Consider the following 27922-nt stretch of genomic DNA (forward strand, 5'->3'; position numbering starts at 1 on the left):
CATAGTCACAATTTTTTTTATAAGCATCTGAAGTTCAAATATTGACAATATACGTAAATATTACGAAAATTTGCAAATTATTTTGAAATTCATGAAAAATTTTCTTTTTAAATCTAAGATTTTAAAATGTAATACAAGATTCCTCATAAGTTTGTCTACCTTTTTCAAAAAAAAAAAAAAAAAATGTCAAAAGCAAGTCAAATTAAATTTTTATGATCGTTTGAAATTCATATTTTTACATCATTTGATATTCACTCGATTTGTCTTGTAACGATTTTCTTATTTTGTTGTAATTAAAAAACGAATGACTGTAGATACTTGAATATTTCACTGAATGTTTATATTAGCATTTTCTATACACGATAAATTTTGAAAATAATTTCACTCTTTTTGAGCTGTTTACGGACATTGTCAGTTTTCAAGTTTTTTAGTTTTTTTTTTTTATAAATATCAATAAAGTTTTATCTGTTAGGCCAAAAAGTGTAAAAAATGAATACAAGGCTTCTGATATATTCCTACAATAGCGGTTGAAAAATATTAAAAATACATAGGCACAATTATTTTTTATAAGTATTTGAAGTTGAAATTTTGACAAAATTTATCAATTTTAAAATTGAATAATTATTTTGTAGTTAAAAATTTATAAAATGTTCAACTTTATATCTAAGGATTGAAAATTTAAAACAAGATTCCACGTAAATATTTAATTCTGTTACCAAAAATTCTAATAAATACATAAGCACAGTTTATTTTTATAGTCATTTTAAGTTCAAAGTTGGACGAAATTACATATTAAAAAACCTAGGATAACTATTTTAGTTATTTTGTTGTGATTGTATAATATTACTTGTGGGTACTTGAAACTTCTAAAGTATACTATTATATATCTATGATAGTAGTATTAGTACCACGGTTTGTTGTTGATATATAACGCATATATCTAATACCTAATGGATGTTGTGATATGATTAATTTGAAAATTATTAATAATACTATAGATAAGTATACCAATAATAATATGTAAGTCTAATATCTAGACCATTTCCACTCAGAATCGTTTTTCTTATACAGTGATATTATATCATTGAATTCAAATTTAATACTATCCATTATACAGTGACCCACTTGTAACCTACTGTACAGCAGAGTGACATCCACTTACCCACCTTTTTAGAAATGTTTTGTCTGTTATATGTTATCTAAATAAACTCAGTCATAGAAACACGTTAGAAACCCATGCAATAGGCAATAGGTGTGTGAATGACAACGAGTTCAATTTTATTATAATTTTGGGGGTCAAAAGTAAAAACTTCCCAGTAGTTTTCAAAAGTGACGTGAAAAACAAAAGACGATTAAGGAAAAACTGGAATTTTTACGCAAAATCTGTTTTTGAGAAAAATCGATTTTGGTTTTTGGTGCAACTTCTACAAAGCCTGTGTTATTCCATATTTTTAAAAATAGTATTATGTATAAGGCAATTAATTAATAGATTATAAATAAAATAATTCATTCATAAATTGAAAAAATAATCAAACTAAGATTTTTTTTTTTGTAAATTATAATCTCTTTTTATATTTTCATCTCTTTACCTATATAAAAAAATGTACTGCCTACCTATATGATAATTTATTTAATTTTTTTATAGGTTGAATAATTTGGGTCTGTTATCAATTGAAAAACATATTTCAAAATTAATTGATTTTCAGTTGGTAAATCATAAAAACAGACGAATTATCCTTGTATAATAATTGTATAAGATGTACCTATATTAATATATCATAAAAATATAATAGTTAACCAATACATGCAATATATTGTAAAATAATTATATAACCTATATATGTGTATATGACATATTTCTGTGGCAGATTTAGTGCTGTGTGCCATTTCATATCCGGTGCGTTGTAAATTTTAGTATGTAAAATGTATTATGTCGGCAATTGCGTCGACAAGTGCGTCGGATGGTGAACAATATGCAAGCAGTATGCCATTATATATCAGGTAGACAAATATGCAATCCACCTGCGGTGAATAATTGCGGACACGACGACGAACTACAGTAAGTGAAACTTAGAGAGTTAGGTACGCAATATATGCCAACTTTGCTCATTAAATACTTTTAATCTTTACAATTTCCTCAAGTTAGAGGGTTTCTACAAGGGGGTCCTTCATATTCACGTGATTTCATGTTGATATTTTAATATTAAGTTATCAAATTTACTCACCTATTGTATATAAAATATTGCAGATTGTTTAAATAATAAAAAAAATCTTTACAATTATGAACAGCTAATTGGTAATATAAGAAATATCACAACGTATAAATCTTTATACATTACCCAATTAATAATCACTCTTATTCAAAAATAATATATATCGATGATTTTCTCGAGTGCCAAATAATGTGTTTGCTATGGAACGAAATAAGTAATTTTCATCCCCTACTAAATGAATTAATTAATATTCCATTTTGTATTATTATCAATTAAAAACTAATACCTAATGGCTAATGTACTATGCACTATTTTATCCCGAGTGTTTAAATTTGATTTTTTCTACTAAAATTATTACTGGGTATCGCACACATTTTGATGCTTTGAATTGTTTGAGAATAGTTGTTACTTAATTGATTTAATTATAATTCTAGACTGAACTATTTTCTAGAAATTGGGATTCATTTATAGTGTACATATTATTATATTTTTAAATGTTATTGACTTTTTTAATCAGTAGTTCGTATATTCTTGGTACACTGACCGATATTACCGGACTTTCTATAAGTATGTTCGAAAATCGTAATTATTGGCCAGCAAAACACCAAGAATAATATAATTTAAAAACAAGACGTCTTCTCTTACAGAATAAGTCCATTTCTTGGGAATTTAATAGATTGGATAGAGATAAAGGCGAGTCGTTAGACGACAGCTTTGGTCGGTTGTACTTCGCAATGTTTGGTTGTCCGGCGTATCCACGGCAACACAATTAGCATGCACGTCGCCTAATGGTCAGAACCGGCTGCGGCTACGTCTTTCCATTTATATCACCACCGTCGAATCCTCGGGAACAATAGTAATTATATTATATAATGATATCATTGTACAGGTGAGTTACATATCCACTCAAGTAATCATTTTAAAAAAAAACAGCAACAAAATCGACATTTTTCTTAAACGATAATAAAATGTTAATCGACCTTTTTTTGATTTATTTGTGAATCATTTTACCGCCACGTCAAATTCCAGGTGTTCGTTTTCAAACCATGCGTATACAGTAAGTTTATAAACAGTTAAACTTTTAACACTAAACTTGCTCGGCGTCGTGCTTTTTTTCATACGATAAAAATCATACTCTCCCAAAGTTTAGTTATTATTATTATATCATAACACGAATTTCACTTTATTTCGTGGTAACACTATTCTAGTTTTAGTGTCTATTTATCTTTTTTTGGTTGAATTTTGAATTGCTTTTATTGCACTTTCTTCTGCTTGTTAGACAAAATATGACGTGGTAGGTATATTTTTTTTCATAACTGTGACAGAGCCTAATCAAAAATCACTACGACAATAATATTATGTTTTGAATATTTACGTGTTTTTATTTTATATACTAAATGTATTATTGATACAAAAAACACACGTGCATAATAATGTAATATATAATAAGTGCTACTATTTTAACATTTTTTTGTGACACAATTGCATATTGTTGTGTATTTTAATTCGTAATTTGCACATTATATTTTACTTCCAAGACGATATTGAACGGTTTATGAATATTGTTACGTGACAAATAAAAATATTGTATGCATCTTTATTAACACATTTTGTGTTTTGGCTAATTGGTTAGATGACCAGAGTTTGGCATGTCTTGTTGAAATCTTAATGTCATTATTGTACAATGTACAGTTTTAACGTGTGGGTATGTTATTGGCCAGGGTTTATAGATATCTTCATTTGATAAATGGAAGATAATATTCGTAGGTAATCGTATCTTATGAATTCAAATAATTTTAGAGTCGTTTCCAATCATGTAATATCGAATTCCAATTTCACAATATACCTATCAGTTACATCAGTAAGTATACTGCAGACACCGGCTGATAGGAATGCTAGAAAATGTAATAATTAACATAATATTAGTTTATAATATACACACATATCATTCGTAGTCAAGGCCGTATCCAGAATTTTTTTTTTTTTTTTTTGGGGGGGGGGAAGAAAACCTTATTATTGAAGAAAGTTACTATGAAATTTTGAAAATAAAAATATTATGTTTATAATGATTTAATGATATAAGCACTAAGCAATATAAATCATGATTGATGTTTTTTGGTAGGGTAATACTATTTCTATTACCCCACCACTCGTCGGTAAACGTGCTGTGACTTATTCAAGTAATACCACCATTTTACCTTAAAATATATAAAAGTATATGTGTAATATATTTTAATTTTACCACAATACTAATGTAATTTCTGAAAAGTACAATCTGTGTATTATATTAGTATATTACGCATGCAACAAAATAGAAAAGGATTGCATGTTATTAGATATTACTCATTAGTACATGCAGTTTAAGTTTAAATTGTTTAATTATAATAATAATTTGTGGTAACTTCTGGAAATTGGAATTATGGTCTAATATTATTTTTTTAGCTATACAATTTTTCAAAAACTTCAGCCAATAGAGCATATTAGGAATGTGTGTATAAGGAATACCGAGTAAGGACTTTATAACATTATAATATTATTACGTTAAAAAAGCAAATAAAAATCGAATTTCATTGATTTTTTTTAGTTGGGCTCTAATTTGATTTTGTACGCGTTTTCACAGGTAGGTACCTACGGACATATATCACATAACATCGGTCGTTACATACCTAACAACATTTTCGGGTCAAATCGTCAAGAACGCAATGCATTTTTGTCGGACCTGGCTGTAGGTAACTGACCACTGTAATACATATTTAACTACCCTTTCTGTTCGCGGTGTCAGTTGACTGACACTGTCTAGAAAATTGCGTTTAGCACGATTGTTTCGGTAGCATTGGAAGTAAAATAAAAAGCACAAGTTATAAAAAAATAATAGATTAACGGCTCTATAAAAAATACACAGACGGAAATTTATTCATTACTGCGAAGCGGTGACTGTGTTTTACTGAGAAAATGCGTATACTTAACGTGTAAACATAATAATATTATATAATATGTACATTAAACAAAAAAAGCCAAAAATCCCTCTCCTGGTCACCTTATATCTATAGTGTTTATTTAAAACGGCACGGAGCGTATAGGGCTAACGACCGGTAGTCACGTGAAATTGGTTTTTCGTTTTATTCGCTTTATTACTGAATGGACACGGGTCAAAGGCTCTGGCCATTCCGTGACCTCGTTTACCTCCGCTGTCTGTTCGTATATAGACTGTCACATTTGCATTTATCGAACCGAGAGTGTTTCCACACACGCATACACGCACGCGCACACAAACGTATACACCCACACCCACACTCATTAAGAAATCGCTGGTTATAAACGACCTGAGAATAATAATATAATATAATAATAACCGCACAATCGTGGCTGAACCATAGTGTTCATAATAATATTATACACATATAGCACACGAGTATCTATTCCGTGGGCGCGTTCAATGAATGGATACTATAAGAACTTTGCTAAAACATAACGTTTATGCGTACCCGTAATAATATTATTCATTTCATTCAATTATATAGTATAATATTCTGCAGGTTTAAAGATCAAGAGTTATCTAGAATCGAGCACGGGGCGATCTCTGTACCTCTATAGGTGTGTATACATACGTGTATAATGTATATTCAAGAAGACGTTTGAAATTAAATATATGCCCACACATGGAATTATAATAATTGTATTATAATTTATAATAATAATAACAGTTAAAAATTAGATTTAGTATAAAAAAAATTATAATTCACGTGATTACTGCAATAGTGTACCTACTTACCTACCTAACTACCTACCTACTTATCTATATATATATATAGTTAAGTATACCTGCAGTATGTTCAAATATATATGTACATGTATGATATCGAAATGAACGCTGCCGTGTACCAATATAATGCAATACAATATATAATATATGATATTATAGCGTGGTGTATTATTGCACACCTCGTCGCGCCGATGATATTATTGTGATAACTATAAGTAAATCACGATTAGCGATTCGCGTGCTGTATACGGTTGTGTCGTGTTTAGGTGTGATTATGAGGTATGGCGAGTACGCTCTAGCAGCAGCAGATGAGCGCCTGGACCACGTTGCTGGCGATGACCGCCGTCGTGGTCGTCACGGTCGCCGGTAATTACCCGACGTTCGAGGGCGCCGCCGAGTTTAGGGACAGCTTGATGGTGCCTGCCGGCGCGCCCGTCGGATCACTCATCTATCGACTAAGGGCTTCCGATCACGACAAGGACTATCCGCTGTATTTCCAAGCCACCGGTAAAGTTGATATAATATAATACAATATTATTGTCCATTCGCGTTGTGAAATGTGTGATTTATACATCAATAGTATAATATACATATTATGTAATTATTGTTTCATCCTGCACAGATATTTACTTATTTAGTGTGCGTATATGGACGGGAGAGGGTCTTCAAAACTGTATAAATCTTTATTGGAATTGTAACATTTTATTTGGTAGAATTGTATTCAATATATTTTCTGGCTTCGATATTTATACTGACAGAACTATCGACCAAATAATAAAAAAATGTTAAGCAATATTATTTGTATTTTACTTCTTTCAGCCCGTATGTTGTTTTACAACTCAAATTCTCCGTTCTTATCGACTAATCGCATTTTATTTTAGTTCCTTAAAAGTTTTGACTCTTACATCATTTTTAATTAATCATAGGAGTTATAAGGACGCCCTGCAGTTATATTCCCTTTAATAATTTAATTTTTTTATTTTTAAATCTTAAGATTTATTAATACATCTTAACACAACCAATAACTGTCCACCCATAAAAATATACGAAATTATACGCCTAACCTAAATTTGAAGGAGAATTTATAATTATTAAGCCTCTTCCTTTTTTTAAATTTAAATAAAATTTAATAATAATATTTAATTTTATCTATATTATAGAAAATTTGCAAAATAATAGTAAATTGTTACTTATTAATCGAGTATCATCATATACCTAGATACAAATTATTTGTACAATTAGTCATGTCGATTTTAAAATAAAGTATGAAAAACAAAACCTAAAATTGTCTTGCTATAAATTACAAAATGGTTAGAAATTATAATTTCTTAAATGTTTTTACAATTGGTTATTTGTTCCTAAATCCTATTACTGCTTTCAGTGAAGTGACAAAAAATATGATCTATAAATTATAGTTATAATATAACTTTACATTAGACAGTATGTATATAGGTAGCATAATGACTCTTTTAAAATGATTTTATAGATTTTGGCAGCTATGTTATAAGAATAGAAAATCTTCCGTGTACCCCTAACACCACAGCCGGGTGTCAGGCAGACGTGTATTTGGATCGAGTCCTGATTCCAGGTCAGACATTTCAATTCAGGATAACGGTGCGGGACACTAGAGGAGACACCACTACAGTGCCAGTTCGGCTGGTGGCAACTGAAGCTCGGAGTGACGTCGAAACGATATTTCCTCACATTCCTGCAATAATTATTGTGCCAGAGGTACGGATTAGTAAAACGAGTTTGTTTTTCATTAATTTTTGGAATTTACTGTCGTTAAACACTTTCTTCGAAATTATGTTGTACTATGCTTGCGAACCGATGTCGTCAAATACTACAACAGGACGTCAAAGTCAACACTGAACTTGAATACGTGATCGTCAAGAAAAATACGGAATCACGGAAATCCGCTAGTATTGAACTAAGGGTGAGACATTTTAATATTTAACCCTTAATAAATATTATATGTATAGCGTTATAACTTATACTTATACACATAAAACATTAGTAAATTAAAATGGATACAGTAGGTCGACAATCGACAGTAAATATATTTTCAGAGTAAATTACCTAATTCATTTTTAAATGTGCTTATATAATTCTATACTCTATGGTACAGTGTACATTGGTACACCTATAATTAAAGTGAATATACTTTTTTACATTTAACTAATATTACACTAATAATAATAATAATAATATAACTTTCTAAAAACACTTTGCAAAGATAAGCTTAAGATAAATAAGTATTTACATATTTTAGTGATATATTTTAACTCATACATATTTGTTAGATCATTTATCTATTTCATCGCGTCATTCGATGTTTTCTGCATCATGCTTTTCGGGAGAATGTTTTATTTTCACTAACTGCAGTAACGGGTGAACGGCAATGGTTATATTTTAATGTTATGTTACTAGCGCGAATGTCATTATCTTAATTTTGTTGGACAAACAACATTGAGTGATTTTTCTATACGTCATATAGTTACACTTTTTTATAGTGATTTTTTTTGATAATTCTATTTTTGTGTCGTAGGTATACTTAATAAATTTAATATTAACCGACAACAATTAGCCATTAGGTGCAGTTATATAATAATTTTAATTAAAATAATTGATTCAACTTAGAACGTAAATAAGTAAACATTATTTTAGTTCAGTTATTTAAATAAAAATAAAATTATAAAGTACTATTATACCTACGTAAGCAATCCCCTTTATAAGCAAAGCTTGTGTAGAGAAGGGAATCTTTTACTTTGGAAGTTGGAATTTAGTTAAAATGAGCAGTTATAGGTACCTACAAAGATTTAAAATATTAATCATAACAACAATATTAAATCAATTTATATTTATACGAATAATCTCATAATTAATCGATCGAAACGTAGATTTGTTCTATTCGCTATGACGCGTTAGGTTAGGTTAGGTTAGGTTCGCCATGGGACGTAGGTACCTATAAAATATAATATACCTACCTACCTAATAGATCAAAACACATTTTTTTTTTCATACTTTTACCTAATATTTCGTTTTCAGTTTCCATTTATTTTAGATTCTGAGCGGCGCGATTAATGTATTGATTTTACAATCATTTTTTTCATTTTTTTTTGTCATCACCTTTTGGGACAGTAAAAATGCTTTAATTTTCTTCAACAGCATCTTTTCTGGTAGGAGAGTGAATCTAGTTGGTATTTTAGGGGTCAATAGTAAAAAATTTCCAATAGTTTTCAAAATATAAAAACAAACAAAAAATTATAGATAAACTGAGTTTTTTACGCAAAATCGGTTTTTAACAAAATGGATTTTGTTTTTTAGGATAACTCTAAAATAAATAACTGAATATAGATGAAATGTTCACTGAATGTTTATATTAACAATTTCTATGCACAATAAAATTTTCAAAAGATTGCAATTCCTTTTGAGCTATTTTGAAGAAATGTTGAGCCTTATAAGTTTTTTTTAAAACTATTGTTGATAGTAAATTTTTTGGTGCATCAGAAACCTTGAAAATATAATACAGCGTTCCTCATAAGTTGATTTTAGTGGAAATTAAAAAAAAAATTGACTGTAAATACAAATCTACTGTTGTACAGCAGAGCGACTTCCACTTATCCGCTTTTTTTAATATTTTATTTTACATATCAATATTTGTATTATTATTATTATTATTAATGTTTATCTTTTATTACAACTATTTTCTATACAAATAAATAGACTATAAAGTAAACAAAAATAAGATTTTCTCACGTACATGTGTCTTAGGGATCTCCAGAGTTGACCATAGGTCGGTTGCGCATGAACAAGGACACGACCACAGGTACGATATCGGTGTCCCGGCCGCTGGACTTCGAGACCAGGAACATGTACCGACTGCAAGTGGTTGCACTGGACATGTACGTGGAGATTGGCAAAGATTCCAGAAACGCTGCGGCGTTCGAGGTCATCGTGGTCGTGGAAGACGTGCAAGACACGCCGCCGATATTCACCCGACTCGAAACAATAGTGCATCTGCATAACAACATGTCCATTGTGAGGCCACCACTAATCGTTTACGCACACACGCACACACGCACTCACATAATATATTGTATATTATCCGTAACGTATAATAACAATAATATAATAATGGCAATGATGATAATAATAATAACAACAATAAAACGTTTAATAATGTGTATTGAGAAGAAATCGAATTCGATTTCAATGTTGTGCACTGGTAATATTACCCACTGGCCACTATATACATAGTTGTGTATATTGTATATATACATAGGGATCTATTAAAATGTTTATGCACCGTGGTAGACGATTGTACGAGATAATGTCCAGGTGGATGCGTGGAGAAAGGATTTACTATAATAGTATATTACAGTAATGTTTCTGGAGGCGCGTAATGAATTAATTTTTGAAACCCTCTTCAGACTAAAAAAATAATATTAGATAAGTTATAAGAGGACTCCATACCTACCATTTGTTGCCTCCATGTCGAGTCCCCGTCTGTGTTTGATTGAAGCTGTGTTTTCACGTTAGTGTTATAGTTATAACTAGGTAATAATGTTTAAAATTAAATAATTCTTATGACTCGCTTTAAAACATCGAATAAATAAAACGCCTACAATAAAACGAAGAAAATATTGTTACCTTTAACTTTTAAGTTTATTGCTTGATAATAGGTAATTTACTTAAATATTCAATCTAACATTAAAAATATAAAACTAAATGTGAACTGTAATTTTGGCCATAGTTTCGTTTTTTAAGATGGAGACAACATTTGTATGTGTGGTGTCCTCTTTATGAGTACCTATCTATACTATAGAAGTACCTATACCTATAGATTCTATAGGTACTTCTATTAGTTAGCAATGTGACTATGTGAAATGCGCACAATGAAAAGTAACGAATAAAATAGGGAATTATAAATATAATATAACAGTTATATTATAATTTATAACCTATAAATATCGATTTATTTTATGGAATGTTTAAAGTTTAAATATACCAAACGAAATCGTTCCAGCTTTTAGTTATTGCGATGGTCGTACATTTTTTCATTACCTAGGTATCTGTTTATTTTGTTATTGCTTCATTTCTCATTCGTCGCTTAAAATATTGTGCGTTAATACCATATATTAAGTGATGATAACGTTGTGAACATTTTTAACGATTTCACAACACGTTTTATATATAGAAATAAAATTAAAGCGTTTTTGTGGAAATAGAGGTAGGTACCAAATATTATTTATTAGTAACGTTTATTTATTCGAGGTAGAACGTAAGAACAAAACCAGTGTAAAGAAGCAAAGTGAGAATAGCGCGCAATTATAAAGTTGGTCAATATACAATGAATAAAGAATGACTAGGAATCGCAAAAATGACGAGCGTGTTTGAGAATAAGAGGTGAATGCAAAACGTGTCAAAGACATCAGTAGGTATATAAAACAATTAATTTTTATAATTGAGTTGTGAAAGTCATTTTTGTTTATTGTTAAGCGTTATAAAATGAACCAGGACAACGAAGTCGGGAATAGTATAAATTAAAAAATTATTTTTATAATGGTTTAAGTGAGAAAATATGTGGACTTGCTTTAGTCTTGGTGCCATTGCTCATTGACGCATAGGAAATATTATTATACAATACACAAGACTACAAGAGTCTAACATGAAACTCATTTGAGATATCAATTCTCTTGATCTGAGAAAAGAGATTTTATGTTTTCACGAACCTAACCTAACCTTACGTATATGGTATATCTCATATTTGTTTCATGGTCTTACAGGGAGATGTTGTGACTAAAGTGGAGGCAATAGACGGCGATAGGGGTCGACCTCGGCGAATTAAATACGGTTTGGTTTCGGAAAATAGGCCTTTCACCGTGTTGTTCGAAATAGGTCTATTTTCAGGTTAGCAGCCGTTTGTTGAACTCTGTTTTGGTAGTGATGAGTTGTATTTTATATTGTCACAGGCGAGGTAAAGTTGAAGAGGTCCATGTCAGAGCTGACTAAAATAACCGGTGGAAAACAGCCTGCTATATTGACCGTAATGGCAGATGAAGAAGTAACCGGGACCGGAGAGCCTCCTGCCATGTCTACCCTGGCGGACGTGGTGCTTATACTTGACGATGTGGTCGACCGTCCTCCATATTTCCACAACGAAAAGTACATAATATTACGTATAAGGTGTTTGACCATGTTTGTCCTCGTAATAAACTGTTCCTTACTAGGTATTTTCATCTAGTCGTCACATATATAAGCTTAAAACTTATACAATTATATTTTGAAACATAATTAGGTATAATATTATTAATATATAACAGTTTTATTGTTTTGTGTTTTGAGTACGGGTAAACCAAAAATATTATACACTTAAACTTTCAATAATTGTGGATATCTATAATAAAGTAAACATATTCGAAAATCATATTTTACAAATACAAAAAAAAGTTATATACTTACGTGGACAATGACGGTGACACAACATGTATTAAACAAACTCGAAATAGCATAAAATATCGATACAACCGCATTCCCTTATATCCTGCGTCTTCGGCCCCTCTATGTAATGTGCCTACATTAGAAAAATATATTAAAATACTTGTGTATATGTAGTTACGCTTGCCGCCTGAATGAGAACAGCGGTCAAGGGACGACATTGGCGTTCACCGATGGTTACGTGATGCAAGTGCACGACGACAGTGTGGTATGTATATTGTATATTATGCTATGTATACGTCCAAGGGCGTGCTCACGGGGGGGGGGGGATAAGGGTTGAACTTTTTTTATGCGTAATTTATAGTTCTTCGATAGTTTTGGTTTACTCAGAAAAATAATGTAGAGTGTACTGTGTACCTACCTAATTAGTTTTAATTTAATTTAATTTTTTAGTTATGTTAAATATTATCATTTATCATACATATTATTGGCAATACATAAAGATATCAATGTTACATCAGATGAAGTCTTAGATGAAATATCCAAAAGGCCAAGAAAACTTGAAATAGTACTTTAGGTTAGGTAATTGTAACATCTTAATTTACATTTTATAAAATGTTAATTTTGAATAATATGTTACCTGTATTATGTATATAATATAACATTGTGATTTGTACTACATTACCCATTCCTAATTCCTAAACCAGATGAAGTGTTAGATGAGATGGCCAAGAAGCCAAGGAAAATAGAAATTCTCCTTTAGTTAATAAAAATTATATAGTTAATATACAGTAAATATTATATAGTTAAAATAATATATTAAACCTACATGTATATTATTTATTTACGAATGGGAAACATTTTATTTATTAATATTTCAATAAGAAAATCTAAATTTATTAAAAAGTTTGAAGTTTAAAGTTTAAGATTAAAATTTTTATTCTAAATTGTTCAGGGGGATAACGTAAATTAAAATATATATTCAGTGGAAGGGGGTGTGGAGGCCAAGCCCCCCACGGGTCTGTGACAAGTCAAAACTGAATGTCCACCCCCTTTCGAAAAAGCTGAGCACGCCACTGTATACGTCTTTATACGTGCGGATTGCTGTATTGTGATAAGCAAGTCCAATATTAAACACCGCCATGACAGTGGATTTTGTGGACGATATAATGAACTTGTTCTTGGCACTACGGTCTTTCTCTAAGTCCTGTTTTTTTTCGCACCAAATGTATACAGGTAATACCAGTGGCGTGGTGAAGACTGTTCTTTGAGGCCGTGCCTTAACCAAAATCGGTGGGTTGGTGTAGGGGGGTAGTCAGATTAGTAGTCAGATTATTTACAATACTTTTCAAATATTTGGCAGGATCTCCATAGAGATATGTGCACTTATGCGGTATGCCGGTATATGAATGTAAACTGTGATATAATCATTAAATGGATAAAAATTAATAATTTAATAAATATAATAAATAGGTGATGAGCATTGAGTATATTATAATATTTTATGTCAGTTTATAAACAAATAATAAAATAAATAAAAAATAGTGCAAAATTAATGTTGTCATCAGCCGGGGATTGTTTACTTGTTGATTAAAATCGATTAATTATACATATTATAACGGATTAAATAGCCATTTACGTACAAGTATTTTAATTTCCGTGGGTATTTAAACACAGTTTGTAAAGGGCCGGGCCGATCAATAGCAGCGCTCCTGGCAAAATAAAAATTCGCGCCCCCCTTCCTAAAAAAAAAATAATTAAATGTTAACTTATTTACCTATAAGCATATATATTATACAGATTATTTCATTTTGAATTTTATGAGAAAAATAACCAATAGTTGGTTTATTACTATCTGTAATATGTTTTACGTGAGCTATTAAAATACCACAAAATACTTCTCCTATTTTGTCTGACGAACCTCTTAAGGCCAGATTATTTTTAGCGCAAAATAAAATTCCGTCAACAATAACTTTAAGAATACAAAACCATTTTTCTTTTTCATTTTTAATAGAATTTTGATGCGCATAATCAATTGTTTTACAGTCCCGTAATCTTTTTTCTAACTCCTTCCTGTCCAAAAAATTTTGTTTATGGTTCTTACTATTATCATGCTCAGCAACAGAGGGATTTAAATGTTTCCAATCTTTAAAACCATTATTCGAAAATGTGGATTTCCTAATGTCATTATTTGAAAAAAGGAGGCATGCAAAACAAAAAATTGCATTTTTGGATTTACTGTATAATAGCCATTGTCTTCGAAATTTTTCTCCGTTATTTAAAAATTCATAGAACCATTTACCGTCAAAATGTCTACCATCCTCATCATTTACTGGAAAATAATTATTTTGATCCATAAGGTATGGTCCTTTTTCCACCATTAAATCTCTAAATCTAGAAGTCATAGTCGGCTAACAACCAGGATCATTAAAATTAATGTGAAGTTCATTACTTTCTTGGCTAGTAGTAGGTTCATTGTAATCATAGTTTTGTGTACTATCTTCAATTAAGTTGTAACGATCGTCAATTGTACTTACAATTTCAATATTATTAATATAAAGTTCATTATTTACTTGGCTAGTGGTAGGGTCATTGTTATCATTGTTTTGTGTACTATCTTCAGTTAAGTTGTAACGATCGTCAATTATTGTACTTTCAATATTAGTTACCGCTTACCGGTGTATCGTCTTTTTTTTGTTCAGTATTAATTGTATTATCCTCATCATATTTTTTATTAATCCAGCTACTCAACATTATGGATGATTTGATGTTGTTTTTCGCTCTTTCTTTTCTTTTTTTCTCAAACCAAGCCCCAGAAGGTTTTTTTTTGAGGGGGACATATTTAATAGGTGATGGTCTAAAGAAAATAAATAAATATAAGTATAAAAGTATACCTACTCAACTCAGTTTGGCAGTTTTATATTTTATCTTAAACAGTTAATTCTGAAGTATGCAAATATTTTATGCATGAATAAAAATAAAATTATAAAATTTGACGACGTGTCTTACGTAAAAACAAAACAGCTTATATTTCGCTGCATCGGACGCACCGCACGTACGCACACGCTGGTCAGAATATAATTCGTACGCACTCGCCGGATTCACGTAGGACACGTTGTAACGGAAAAAAATATTATTATACAATAATAAATAATAATGTTAACAATTTTTCATAATTTGTTGTTAATCACTTAAATTTTAAATAAATTCTATTAAAATATTTACCTCGTTCTATTTCAGGCTTCACTGCTTCAGTAAATTATAGGTATAGCCCCGACGTTCCGTACTACGCGTAGTCACTCAGACAACAGACTCAATCGAATGTCAATTGTAAAATAAGTAATAAACGAATAATCGTAATATAATAATACAATTATAAACAAATAAACTAATGGAGAACGTATTCCACTCCGCCTTGCTATCAATGCTAGGTATTTACCATTTCACATGTTATACATATATTACAATCATTCTATTTATATTATTATCGGTCACAGGAAACACATTGTTATTTCCTGCGGCTGGTATGCCGGTAGAAATATATACATTGTATAAATAAAATATATTACTTTACGATATCAGTTATATTGTCTATCGCCATGATTGAAAATTAATTTCGATAATCAATATTCAATAGTAAATTTTGGCCTAGATTTTCAAATATAATTATATCAAATTTTGCGCCCTCATTCTTACTCTAAATTTTGCGCCCCTGGCCATCGGCCCGGCCCTGAGTTTGTTTGTTATCATGGTAACAAATTAAATAAACGATTTTCTGTATAATATTATACTCTATATAGTATAAATGTATAAAATAATTTGTCCTGACTGACTGATTCATCATCGCCTAGGCGGAACTGCTGAAGCTATGAGTTTGAAATTTGGTCAGTAGTTTTTTTTTATGACGTAGACATCCACTAAGAAAGAATTTTTCAAAATTCGTCCCCTAAAGAGGCGAAAAGGGGTTTGAAAGTTTGATATATCGATCAACGCACAGCCCAAACTGCTGAGTTTAATTTTAAAAAGCCAAGCAGATTCCACCGAGTGCAATAAACCTGTTAACACATGTTCTATGTATTTTAGTACCTACAGAATGTCTCTGAATCTATAGATTGCCTACTGCCTAGTAATGCCTACCTGATAATATACTGATCACATAATCACAACTCACAAGCTAGTCTCACGGGTAACGTCACTTGGGATAACTAAACATTAAAATATAATATAATTTACCCTTAAAAAGACATTGTTTCTACACCGAATTACACTCAAAAGGAGTTAAACAATCACAATTTTTTCTTGGGCAATGCTGTGTAATTCAGCTTATATTTGTAATATTATATATCTATAATCCTACTCGGGTTGGTCAAAAATAAAACATAATATATATTGTTAATTTTACAATTACATTTTAACAAAAATTGTATACAGTATAGATACAAGTTTACATATAATAGCAAAATGCCAAAATGTCTACTTTTTAGCAATGTATATATAAAATTATGAACGGTCCAGCTATTACATAATATTATAACCTATTATTTAGTCCACACTCCACGGTTATTTCATGTTTGGAAGCATTCGATAATGTTGACAATATTTATTAAATACAATAATAGGTTTTATACGCTATTTATGTAGTCTGCGAATGACAGCGATTGCGATCAGAGTATAATATATTTTTTTTTTTTTTTAAATAGAATCCATTTATTACATAAAAATAAAAATTACATAATAAACTTATAGATTATCTACCTTCTAAAAGCAATGCTTGTGTTGAAGGTAGAGAGCGACAAATTACATACAAATAGTAATTAAATAATATAAATACAAACAAAAAAAAAATTATACTTAATTATAGTAAACATAATAATAGCTACCCTATTGACAATATTAATAGCCAGTCATTAACAGTATTTTTGACATTTTTATGTTTATTTATTATATTCTTCTTAATAATATTTGGCATGGAATTAAAATAAGTAGGACCCAGGTAGTCAACGAATTTTTGTCCAAAAGATTTGTTAAAATGTATCACTTAAACATCGTATGCTAGATGTTCCCTTTTTGTTTTTCCATTATTTTTAGTTATCCAATTTTCTATGTTTTTACTAACCCATAAAATGGCATTTTTTTTAAATAGTAAATCCACAGGCAATACATTTAATAATTTAAAGTTTTGACTTGTTGAACCTTCATAATATTGAAACTATATGTACGAAAAATAATAATTGTATCATTACTCTACTATATTATAGCTACAATGAAATACACCTGTTAAGACTAGGTATTCAAAAATATTAAGTTACTTGTACACGATTGAATGATAATAATTTCAGTTAGTAAAAGATGTCACGATGGGGTGATAAGTGGTAACTGGTAAATACTATATATAAGTATATAAAATGGCACTGGGTCTCACCCGAAAAATATGTTTTACACGCCACTGGGTAATACTATAATGACAGTTAACCCGACTAGGTAAAAACTTGCAGCTCTTGGATTTACTCAGAGGTCGAAATAAAATTGTAAGCCCGCGATGAATCCTTTGCTCATCACTTGCAAACGTTTGTTGATCGAGTATTCTAGTGTTATTATTGTATACATTTTCGTTATACTTGTGTTTAACGCTCTTTAAATATATAGGGTAAGGAGTCTGTGTACGCGCTGACTTTGGAAAACAATAACGGAACTTTTGAAGTGACGCCCGCCGTGATTGACAGACATGGCCGGTTTACCATTATGGTGCGCAACAACCATTTGTTGGACTTCGAGAGTAGCCGATCGGTCCGTTTCGAGGTTAAGTATAGTCGTTTTTGGCGTACACCACACCCGGCACGACACTGCACAACAGTCCAAGACTTTTGTAGTTTCTATTATATTTAAATCGAAAATTATATAGGTATAATCTGCAGTAACGTACGTGGTGAAGTGTTTAGGTACTTTGAGTAGTATATATTTCTTTGAATACTCAAACCATCCATCCCTTATTCACCAATTCCATGAATACTCAATAGTCAATATATGGGTTTATTTAATAAATAATAAATATATTATTTGTGGGGAGGGCAAAGCTCTTTAAGCCACCCTGCGATCATAAATCCGTATTTGCCGGGTAGGTCACTGTCGTCGTTCCGTAGATCGGTATTCGCTGCCGATAGCTGGTTGATGGGGCACCTAAGTACGATTGAATATCACTCTCCATAAATAAAACCAACGGTATCGTTGTAATAAATAATAGGACCACTATATTTTTTTTCCGATAAATTATAAGAGATTCGACTGATCAATGGAAACGGGTGACGTTGAGATTTCTTGAGTTTCGTCCAAACGAGTACAAAAGTACAAACCTTACATTCTGACGACATCCAAATGGTTTATCAGGAAAACGACGGTGGTAATAATTATTATACAATAATTATCGCCAATGTGATGTAGGTGTTGGCGACCGAGTTGTCCGTGCCCGGCGGTGGCGGTGGCGGCAACACGAACCGCACACGGACTTCGGCCAGGGCATCTGTGGTTGTGTACTTGGACGATGTCAATGACAACGCCCCGCGGTTCACGAGCGCCGAATACGACGTCCAGCTGCCGGAGAACGCCACGGCCGGTGTCCGCGTGACCACCGTCGAGGCCGTGGATCCAGACACCGGACCGTTTGGCAGCGTCCGGTACACGGCCGTGTCGGGCTTCAAGAACTCGTCGTTGGTACTCGATCCGATTACCGGCGTCATCGTGGTGTCCAACGACAATCATGGATTCGACCGAGAGGAATCCGCAGGTAAGCACTATAAGCAGCAAGTATACACGTGTACTATACTTACACAGTTACACGTACGTAATGATGGGGTAATGCACCAATGCGCAATAATTATTTATTTATTTATTTATATATTAAGCGCCCGTAATTGGCTCAATACAGTATATTACATTTAAGTATACAATATAATATGATAATATAAAAATGACTACTTGATATGTTGAAATACGTTTTTTTGTTTTTCTGATTATTTAGAAAAGTACTAGGAGTTTTTGAATTTTGAGCATTGACCCCAAAATTTAAGTACCAAATACATAGAATTTACAAGCAAATACTACCTATTTTTTCTACTAGGCATAAAAGACAAAAGTACAAAAAAAACTAACATAATTGGAAAACCAAGACAGTCAACACTGCGCTCAGAATCTAAAAAACACATCATTGTGAAAATAAATACATCTTATAATGGATGCATTTTCTAGATTCGTTGAGATTCAAAAATACGGGCTAAAATGCTTATTGCTAATCATAATTTATTAAATTATGTTTTATCTGCTGTATCTCGTTTGCGTGTTATGAACCGAGAACGAGAAAACTATACTTTACGAAACGATCCGCGTTAGGAATCCATTATAGTTATACTATATACTATATGCGCCAACCTCGACGTTGGTTGTATGGAATAATAACACTAGATTTTTGCGCAGATAACGTGAATTGTTTCACAGCAGCCGAGGAAGGTCTGTACATTAATTTCTCGTAATGAAATCGAAATAATAGTATATAGATCTATATAATACCTATATAGTATATATTATTATATTATAATATGTACTATAATACTGTCACTGGCGCACCGATAAATTATTATAAATATCCCGACACAATCTTATATAATATAAAGTTATAATATGGTTATCAATGTCATGGTGTTTGTTTCTTTGAGAGCGTTAATATTATTACTATTATTTTTATAATGGAGTTTAACTTGTATTTGAAATTATGTCTATAGTTAAAAGAGCAAATTTTACATTGTTTTTAAAATACTTATCTTCCACCTAGGTATAGATTCTAATCTCCGATGTAAATTTATTAGGTAGTTTAACTTGAAAATTCGAAAAATAATGTTTGAATTACATTACTCTATAAATTCCAAAATCGCTAGTCAAAAAGTTTAGGTATGAGCTGGTAATATATAGTTTATTATTCATAGTATAGATAACTCGTTATCGTTTAATAATATTAAAAATACAACGTATTATATTATTATATAAAACAATTTAAGGCGGACGGAGATGGCCGAGTGGACTAAGGCGTCGGTTGCGATGCGCACCGTCTCCGGTTCGAACCTCAGCCACAGGCAGCACTTCTCTTCGGGCAGTCACGGTGTCCACCACTTGGGCATGGTAGATACCTACGGGTGCCCACTTGAAAATTCTGCCAAATTAAAACACACATGTTTAAAAATTTACAGTACCCTCCCCCATAGTTAAAAACCACACAATGGCCTAAGTTGCCGCGGGTTAATTAATGAAAAAAAAAAAAATTTACCTATACAATCTTTGTTTTAGTTCTAAAAATAGATAAAATAGACTTATATTTGACTTCAGCGCACTCATACTCATATCGGAAATCACCCTTTGATTGTAGAGTACAGATTAACTGTGGAAGCCCGTGACATGGATGGAAGTGGTTTAGCGACAACCGTGCCACTCATTATACACGTGTTGGACATAAACGACGAAACACCAGTTTTCCAGGACATGCCGATCCAATTTGTCTTGACGCAAGATATGCGTAACTTCACAGAACGAGCTTTCATCAAGGTCAACAATTTTTCATACTTTAATGAGACCGTTCATATATATAAATACCATTTCCATAGAAGTGATGAATTTATATAGATGGTGATATAGCCAATTATTTTTTTGGTACACAACATAATTATATTCTAAAAATGTGACTAAACAAAATGTAGTGGGGGCTATAGTCCATTTCAAATTTAAGAACTTGAACAGTTAAAGCAACGACGGTAGTTTGGTGATAGTGTTCTATTTTGTTTAATTTCTAAAAATATAATATTTTGTCCGATATTTTGTTCCGTATACTTAGATACGTTATATACCATATACGTATGGTTTTTCAGAAATATATCCTTTCACACTAATACTGTATGTACATTAGTACATTATACTAATCAATGACTCTATAGAACACATTAACCGAGATTCTACCTGATAAATTATGAAAACTATACTACAGCTAGTTTTGAAATAAAAAACTTGAAAGAGTGTACTGCGTATAAAATAATAATTGTATTTGCATTATATTTTTTATTTCATACTATACAAACCAAACTCTATATTATTAAACGACGCGACCACAATATTATTTTATGAATATTTTTGTTCTCATCTTGTCTTAGGCTATCGACAAAGACGCAGAAGCCCCGAACAACGTTGTGCGTTATGAGATAATAAACGGCAACTACAACAATCGCTTCACCCTGAATCCAGAAACCGGTAAGGCTCATAGTCCATAGATATATTCATACATATTACACACACGCAAACATACATACTGGTGCGCGCTCAGACGTTATATTTTTTCCGATGAAATATTGTCTTATTATTTTTTTGTTATTATATTGTGTGTGTGAGTGTGCTATACTCACAATTTACGACTCTTTTGTGTCCGAGCGGCGCACATTGTCGTGTCGTGCCGGAATTTTAGTCTATAACGTCGTATGGAGCGACCACCTAAAACCCTTAAACTACAGTTTTATCCTACCACTGGCAATTAATCAAGCACTGTATTTTTTACGACTCACTCAAAAACGCATTTAGGAGAACTGTTCATATCCAGCGACTTGTACGATTCGAGCCGGACCAGAAGGGATTCAACAAACAGCGCGTTCGTCGTACTCACAGTCAGGGCTTACGATTTAGGTGAGACCATAATATGGTTCAGATCTGACTGCGGGTTGTCTGAGGCAGAACTTAAACTATTTCTAATCACTTGTTATTTATGCATTATGATTTATACTACAGGTGTGCCCCATCGGTCGTCCACGACACAAGTGAGAATTTATCCACCGTCGTCCGGTGCCAGACAAATGACGTTTCTCATTCCCGCTTCGATGGATGTAGCGGCCGTGCACAATCTGTTAGAACGCCTGACGGGCGGAAAGGTGACCATCAATTCGATAAAGCCTAACTACGAACACGTCCAACGACCGGCTGCCAACATAGAAAAGTATATAATATAACATACGAGCACCTCATAATAGTATACTTTCCGTCTTCGACCCATCAATCGAACTAACGAGGTTATTATATCATTATTATTTTCTGTGCTTAGAAATATTGTGACCGCCACCGTCGCATACAATACAAATACCGTGATCGACGTCGAAGAGTTCCGCAAACACTTAGCCCAGTGCAGCAACGAAGTCCAAATGGCCCAAGTAATATAGTTGTTATTAAAATAAATTATAAGTCGATATAATATATAGTGTAGGCAATAGGCATGCAATTGTATTGCAATAAAATGGGTCTCTGCAGCATTTTTTGTTTAAAACATTTAAATAAACTACATACCTATATCTACTAAACAAATAAATTAAATGCTTCCTCAAATCAAACTAAAAAATTACCAGTCTCTAGATCCATAATTAGGCAACGTTAATCATTTTTAAGTAGTCCGTGATCCACGTGTAGTTCGTGCTTTGTTTTGATAAATTATTTCAATGCAAATTAGTTTTTGTGGACTATTACCTATATAATATGCATAAATTATACAGAATTAAATTAAACTATTTAAATTTTCATAATATTCATTTGGGACTAATTTAATAAATATAAGTAATTAAATGGGTCATTAAACCGTGAATGTATTTAGCTTAAGCGTACACTTTTTGACTTAAATTTATACTAAAATTAAATCTAATTACCATATGTACTCAGTGATAATAATAAAATCATATTACAAAAGTCTGATTAATTAATAACGATTTTATGGAAGCATTTTATTATAAAATATCTGAACAGCAGTATACACTTTTAATAATAAATAGGCAATAAGTGATTATTATTTTTAGAAAAAAATATACATACATTATGTATTCATAGGATTTTTGTTGGGTGGGCTTCTGTTTCATTAATTGGATTGAAGTACAAGAATATTTGTCATGCCTGCTAAAGTATTCTATACCTATATTATTTCTATCACAGTTTATTATACAAATGGGTTAATATTCGTTTAAATTGGGCAATACATATAAATTTAACTAATTCAACCATATTAGTAAAACTGCTCAGATATCTACCATAAACAACAAAATAATATCGTTTTTAGATGTTTTATTATTGTTATTGTTATTAATGATGTAACTAAACCTAGGAAATTCCTACTTCTAGGTGGATAACCGCAACGATAAAAATCTGTCTTTCTGGTTGAATTTATTATTATTGCTAGCCATATTATTGGCGGCCTTATCACTGTTATTTTGCTGTTGTTATCAACAATATCTACGATGTATTCACAAGTGAGTATAATATATAAGCTACTTCCAATAGTTCTTTATTAGAAAATAGAAAAATATTATACATTTAATATTTTAGATAAGTAGGTATGTATGCTAAAATGGCGGACACATTATAGGTTGTTAAATAATAAATAAATATTACTGATTTCTAAAACTAGATTTCAATTTAGACTTTTTCAGTATTAAAGCATAAAAACATTAAATTATTAAAAAATATATTTATGTATAAATTATAAATAGTATACAATTAAAATCTAAAGCTGGATGAATATGAATAATATAAATAAAATGGAACACAATATTTGCAATCGCATATTAAATCTTGGTATAATAACCTAACCTAACCTTAAATGTATTTCAATTATAATAATACATTAAAAATATCATGCATAATTAACATGTTAATAAGAGTAATATATAATAAGTTAATTTATTCATTTTTCATATAATTTAGTTCATTTTTCACAATGTATTTAATAAAATCAAATAGACGATAGTATAGGATTGTAAACTCAAATAGAATTTAAAACAAATTCACATATACCTATACCTATCAATACATTTCAAACATTTTCTATTCCTTCGTTCTGCTTATAATTACTTTTATATTTTAACTTCATTATGTATATTAAGCGGAGATGAAAATAAGATCAATAAAAAACATATCTATTGGATACCTACAAAAAAAAATAATGTATAAGCGTTTGTTATAGATAATATTATATTTACGATTCACACCTGTTCATAAATCCTGAAAATCATAAACTAAAACTAGTAGTTAATAAAGGTGTATTGAATATAAATTATTTGAATTTGTTTAATTACCTATATAAACCTTTTTTCTTTAAAAATTAACTATAGGTATTAACAGAAAAAATAGACACCTACAAACTCACTTAGTATTCAAAATTTTATACGTTTTGAACATAACAATTTAAAGCATATATTAGTTTATAATTTAAATGAATATATAAATAATAAATAAAAACGGAAATAAATATTTAATGTAGTTGTAGAATTAAGTAAGCTTACGAAAACGAACATTTTAAATTTAATTTTATGATAATTTTTACATAAAAAAAAAAATAATCGACTATTATAATTATCATGCAGCTATAGGTATATATAGTATAAGATACATACAGACATACTATAGTAAATGGAATATTTATTTTTATTGGTGGTCGATTATTCACAATTTATATTGTTGATATTATTTATTTTAATTTGCTTATTCTAATATACCTACACATTTTTCAACCATATGTTTTATACTACTACAGTATATACACTACGCACGCAGTGACGGTAAAAATTACACATACAATTATGAGGTTTCTCGGTTCATTTTAAAATCAAACTTCCAAATGAAACAAATCGATAGCGATTATCGTTGAATAATGGTCGTTATAAATCATATTTGATGTTTTTAAGTTTTTCACAACTTAAAGTGAATGACATAACTACATATGGTTATAACAACGCCTATAGTGCAGCATTAAGTATAGGTACCTGTTAAGTTATGATCATTTTTCACGTACGCTATGGCTCATTTAAACGTGACGAAATAGTGAAGCTGTGTTTGGTAATATGTCGTTTTATTGTATATTATTTGTATGACGTTATATTATATAATTTTTCAGTAAGCTCCACCATGTCGAGCGTACTAAAAACAAAGGTATTCAAGCGCCTTCTCCAAATTCTAGCGAATCGGCCGAAATCGACCCTCGGCATAAGGTATATATTTTGAGTGAGAAACCGGTTACTCCGATCCGAATAGCGAAAAGGACAAGGACAAAGGTGATACCGAATATGGTTAAGAAAAAAGCGAGCGCAGAGTCATTGCTCATAGAGGACGTCGGAGGCAATGAATATAGGATCATAGACAAACGTAGGTCTTGGTCCGACGATACAACCGACACTAGACAAGAAATGTTTTTCAAACAAGGCAACGCGGAAATCTTACGTATAATGTCTAACGATTCGTTGGAAGTAATGGACTCGGCATCCAATGTGGGCGGATTTAACGTGTTTGACGAATTGGCCGGTAAAAAAGTAATTATGAACAAATTTTTGAACAGTCAACCCGACGAGATTGTGGTTGATGATCAATACAACGGAAGCGTAAAGGGAAATTTAGAGATAACACAATTCGAAGAAGTAAAAAAAGAAGTAAAAAAAGAAGATATCGATGAAGAACAAAAGAAAATGGCCGCATTCCAAAGAGACGTGCTATTGACCAAGTGAGGAAAATAATTTGTTTATTTATAGCTGCATGGTAATATAATATTATCGTATTAGAGTATCGAAGTATGATCACAGTAGGTAGGTACTCATTGTCACAATATAATGTTTGCAGGTTTTTGGCGGAGGAACAACAAAAGTTGATGACGAGACTGGAGACGAGGAGTTTGCCGGGAGCTAACATCGCCACGCAGACGGAGATGCACGCGGGCACACAGACGATTAGATCATGTTTGCGAGTCAGCGGCGGTGGCGGCGGTGGCGTTGGCGGCGGTGGCAGGCGGAGTCGGAGTAACGACGACCGGGAGTGTTCTAGGTCTGCGCACTGTCCACGCCGGACGACCAGCATGCCTCGCAGACAATTGTTCAACAGTCCGATCATGGAGGAGACGGGCAGCGGTTCGGGCGCCAGCAGCGGCTTGCGATCGTCGTTGGCGGGACGCGGAACCACGGGAACGGAATCTGGATCGGTAATAGGGGGATCGGAATCGGTAGCTGGAGGATCCGGAGTAGGGGCGAGAACGGCACCGGGACGGCGGAGACTGTTTGCCACGTCATCGGCGTCGTCGTTGTCGGTTGACGTGGCGGATGCGAATAAGCGCAAGTCCCGGTCCTATTCTAGTATTCGGGAACTTGACCTAGACAGGCAGTTGCAGTACATGACGCCGTCGCTCAGGTCTCGCGCCCTGGCCCGTAGACGGTTATCCACGTCGTTGCCGCCACACGGCTGCAGGGCGCCATTCAGGTCCGTGCAAATGTTGGAGAAGAAAAGCGTGTTCACCATAGCGTACGGCGACGTAGCCACGCAAAAGATCAACTGCAGCGCCGACTCGTCCTCCAATAATTGGGAATAATGTTGGATTCCCCCTCACCCCACCGTATAAACTGTAGATACATAATTGTGGTGACACTAAAATGTATATTCGCGACCAAAAACTAGTTAATAATTGTTATTATTAATTGTATGTCATAAACCTATATACCTATATAATATTTATATTACTTATTTAATTATTTTAGCAGAATTTTATTTTATTTTGTTATACGTACCTTGTATATATTTTGACGTTTTCTTATTTTTATTTAAATATATACAAAAAGATTTCAAGGAAAATTGTCGATTATTTTTTTAGCCTTTATCACATGGCCACATAGCGTTTGAGACATCTTTTGAGAAAAAAATCTATTAATTACGGTTTATTAAAATGTTAAGCTTAGAAAAATTAGTTTTAAAAATATGTTTTTTTTCAATAAACCACAAAGTTGTAACCCGTGATGTTTTAAAAAAAAGTTAAATTAAAAATCTCGATTATATACATATAATTTAACGCATTATTCTCGATTTCTCGAAAGTCAATGAGAAAAAAGTACTTATTGTAAAAGTATGGGTGTGTGCACGATAAGGTTACAAATAGCGATAAAAATATTGAAAAATAAAAATATGATTTACCATGAGTTAAAAACATCAATCGGTTTTATGATTGCGGTCTAGCAGTGTAGCTTAAATATAAAATATTAGTAATATACTTTTTTTACTGTCCAGTAACTTGAAATTCTGTCGTTCTCACAGAACGCATAAGGACAATAAGTCGCACATACTCACAAGGCTACTTACCAGATAAATAGTACTTTAGTAAAGTTTTACCTATAGCGTTTAGCAGCTATTTAAAAATATGTTCATGTAAACTGCAATATTATATTATTGGAATATAGCATAAGAGTAAAATTATGTTTTTATATATTATACTGGTTTATATTGACTACAGTGAAAATTATACTTAAACCAATATTGTCTATATTTTGAAAACTAAAATCTTGTTAATTTAAAACATATGAATGTTCAACTTTAAATAAATGTCATTCGATACGGCTATAATATATCTGAGGTTTGAAAACCGGTGGTGCGGGCAACGCGTGGTAAAGTGGAACGGTAGATATACATTATAATATAGCTG

The 27922-nt window shown here is 31.7% G+C and overlaps 1 protein-coding gene and 1 long non-coding RNA gene across 9 annotated transcripts; one reads left to right on the forward strand and one right to left on the reverse strand.

Annotated features, from left to right (window-relative positions):
* The first annotated feature begins 1908 nt into the window (after positions 1-1908).
* LOC100158675 (cadherin-86C) lies at positions 1909-26942 on the forward strand. 6 transcript variants are annotated; one of them, XM_001943399.5, is made up of 19 exons: positions 1909-2059; positions 4834-4942; positions 6243-6483; positions 7463-7707; positions 7829-7912; positions 9751-10017; positions 11766-11889; positions 11952-12144; positions 12595-12685; positions 18064-18216; positions 18856-19198; positions 20828-21003; positions 21603-21699; positions 22024-22125; positions 22228-22432; positions 22538-22643; positions 23596-23723; positions 25367-25966; positions 26083-26942. In XM_001943399.5, exons 3-19 carry the CDS (start codon positions 6285-6287, stop codon positions 26819-26821), a joined length of 3852 nt encoding a protein of 1283 aa, XP_001943434.2. In that variant the 5' UTR covers positions 1909-2059; positions 4834-4942; positions 6243-6284; the 3' UTR covers positions 26822-26942. The 6 variants fall into 6 exon arrangements, with proteins under 6 accessions (XP_001943434.2, XP_029345687.1, XP_029345688.1 ...); XM_029489827.1 differs by having other exon boundaries at positions 4834-4938; XM_029489825.1 differs by lacking the exon at positions 1909-2059 and adding an exon at positions 2766-3069.
* LOC107884044 lies at positions 7112-15827 on the reverse strand. 3 transcript variants are annotated; one of them, XR_003839501.1, is made up of 5 exons: positions 15643-15827; positions 15094-15274; positions 12442-12553; positions 9740-9996; positions 7112-7684 (listed from the first exon to the last, which is right to left on the reverse strand). It is a non-coding gene; the product is annotated as an uncharacterized LOC107884044 (long non-coding RNA). The 3 variants fall into 3 exon arrangements; XR_003839502.1 differs by lacking the exon at positions 15643-15827 and adding an exon at positions 15427-15604; XR_001679670.2 differs by lacking the exon at positions 15094-15274 and having other exon boundaries at positions 15643-15819.
* Positions 26943-27922: the final 980 nt, after the last annotated feature.

This window comes from Acyrthosiphon pisum, chromosome A2 (assembly GCF_005508785.2).
Source record: "Acyrthosiphon pisum isolate AL4f chromosome A2, pea_aphid_22Mar2018_4r6ur, whole genome shotgun sequence".
Lineage (NCBI taxonomy): Eukaryota > Metazoa > Arthropoda > Insecta > Hemiptera > Aphididae > Acyrthosiphon > Acyrthosiphon pisum.

Excerpts from the sequence above, each read along its gene's own strand:
- LOC100158675 (XM_001943399.5), top strand. The coding sequence starts at position 6,285 with ATGAGCGCCTGGACCACGTTGCTGGCGATGACCGCCGTCGTGGTCGTC. Across the intron at positions 19,199-20,827 it reads CGACCGAGAGGAATCCGCAG|AGTACAGATTAACTGTGGAA; the intron begins GTAAGCACTATA and ends CTTTGATTGTAG. Across the intron at positions 21,004-21,602 it reads CAGAACGAGCTTTCATCAAG|GCTATCGACAAAGACGCAGA; the intron begins GTCAACAATTTT and ends ATCTTGTCTTAG.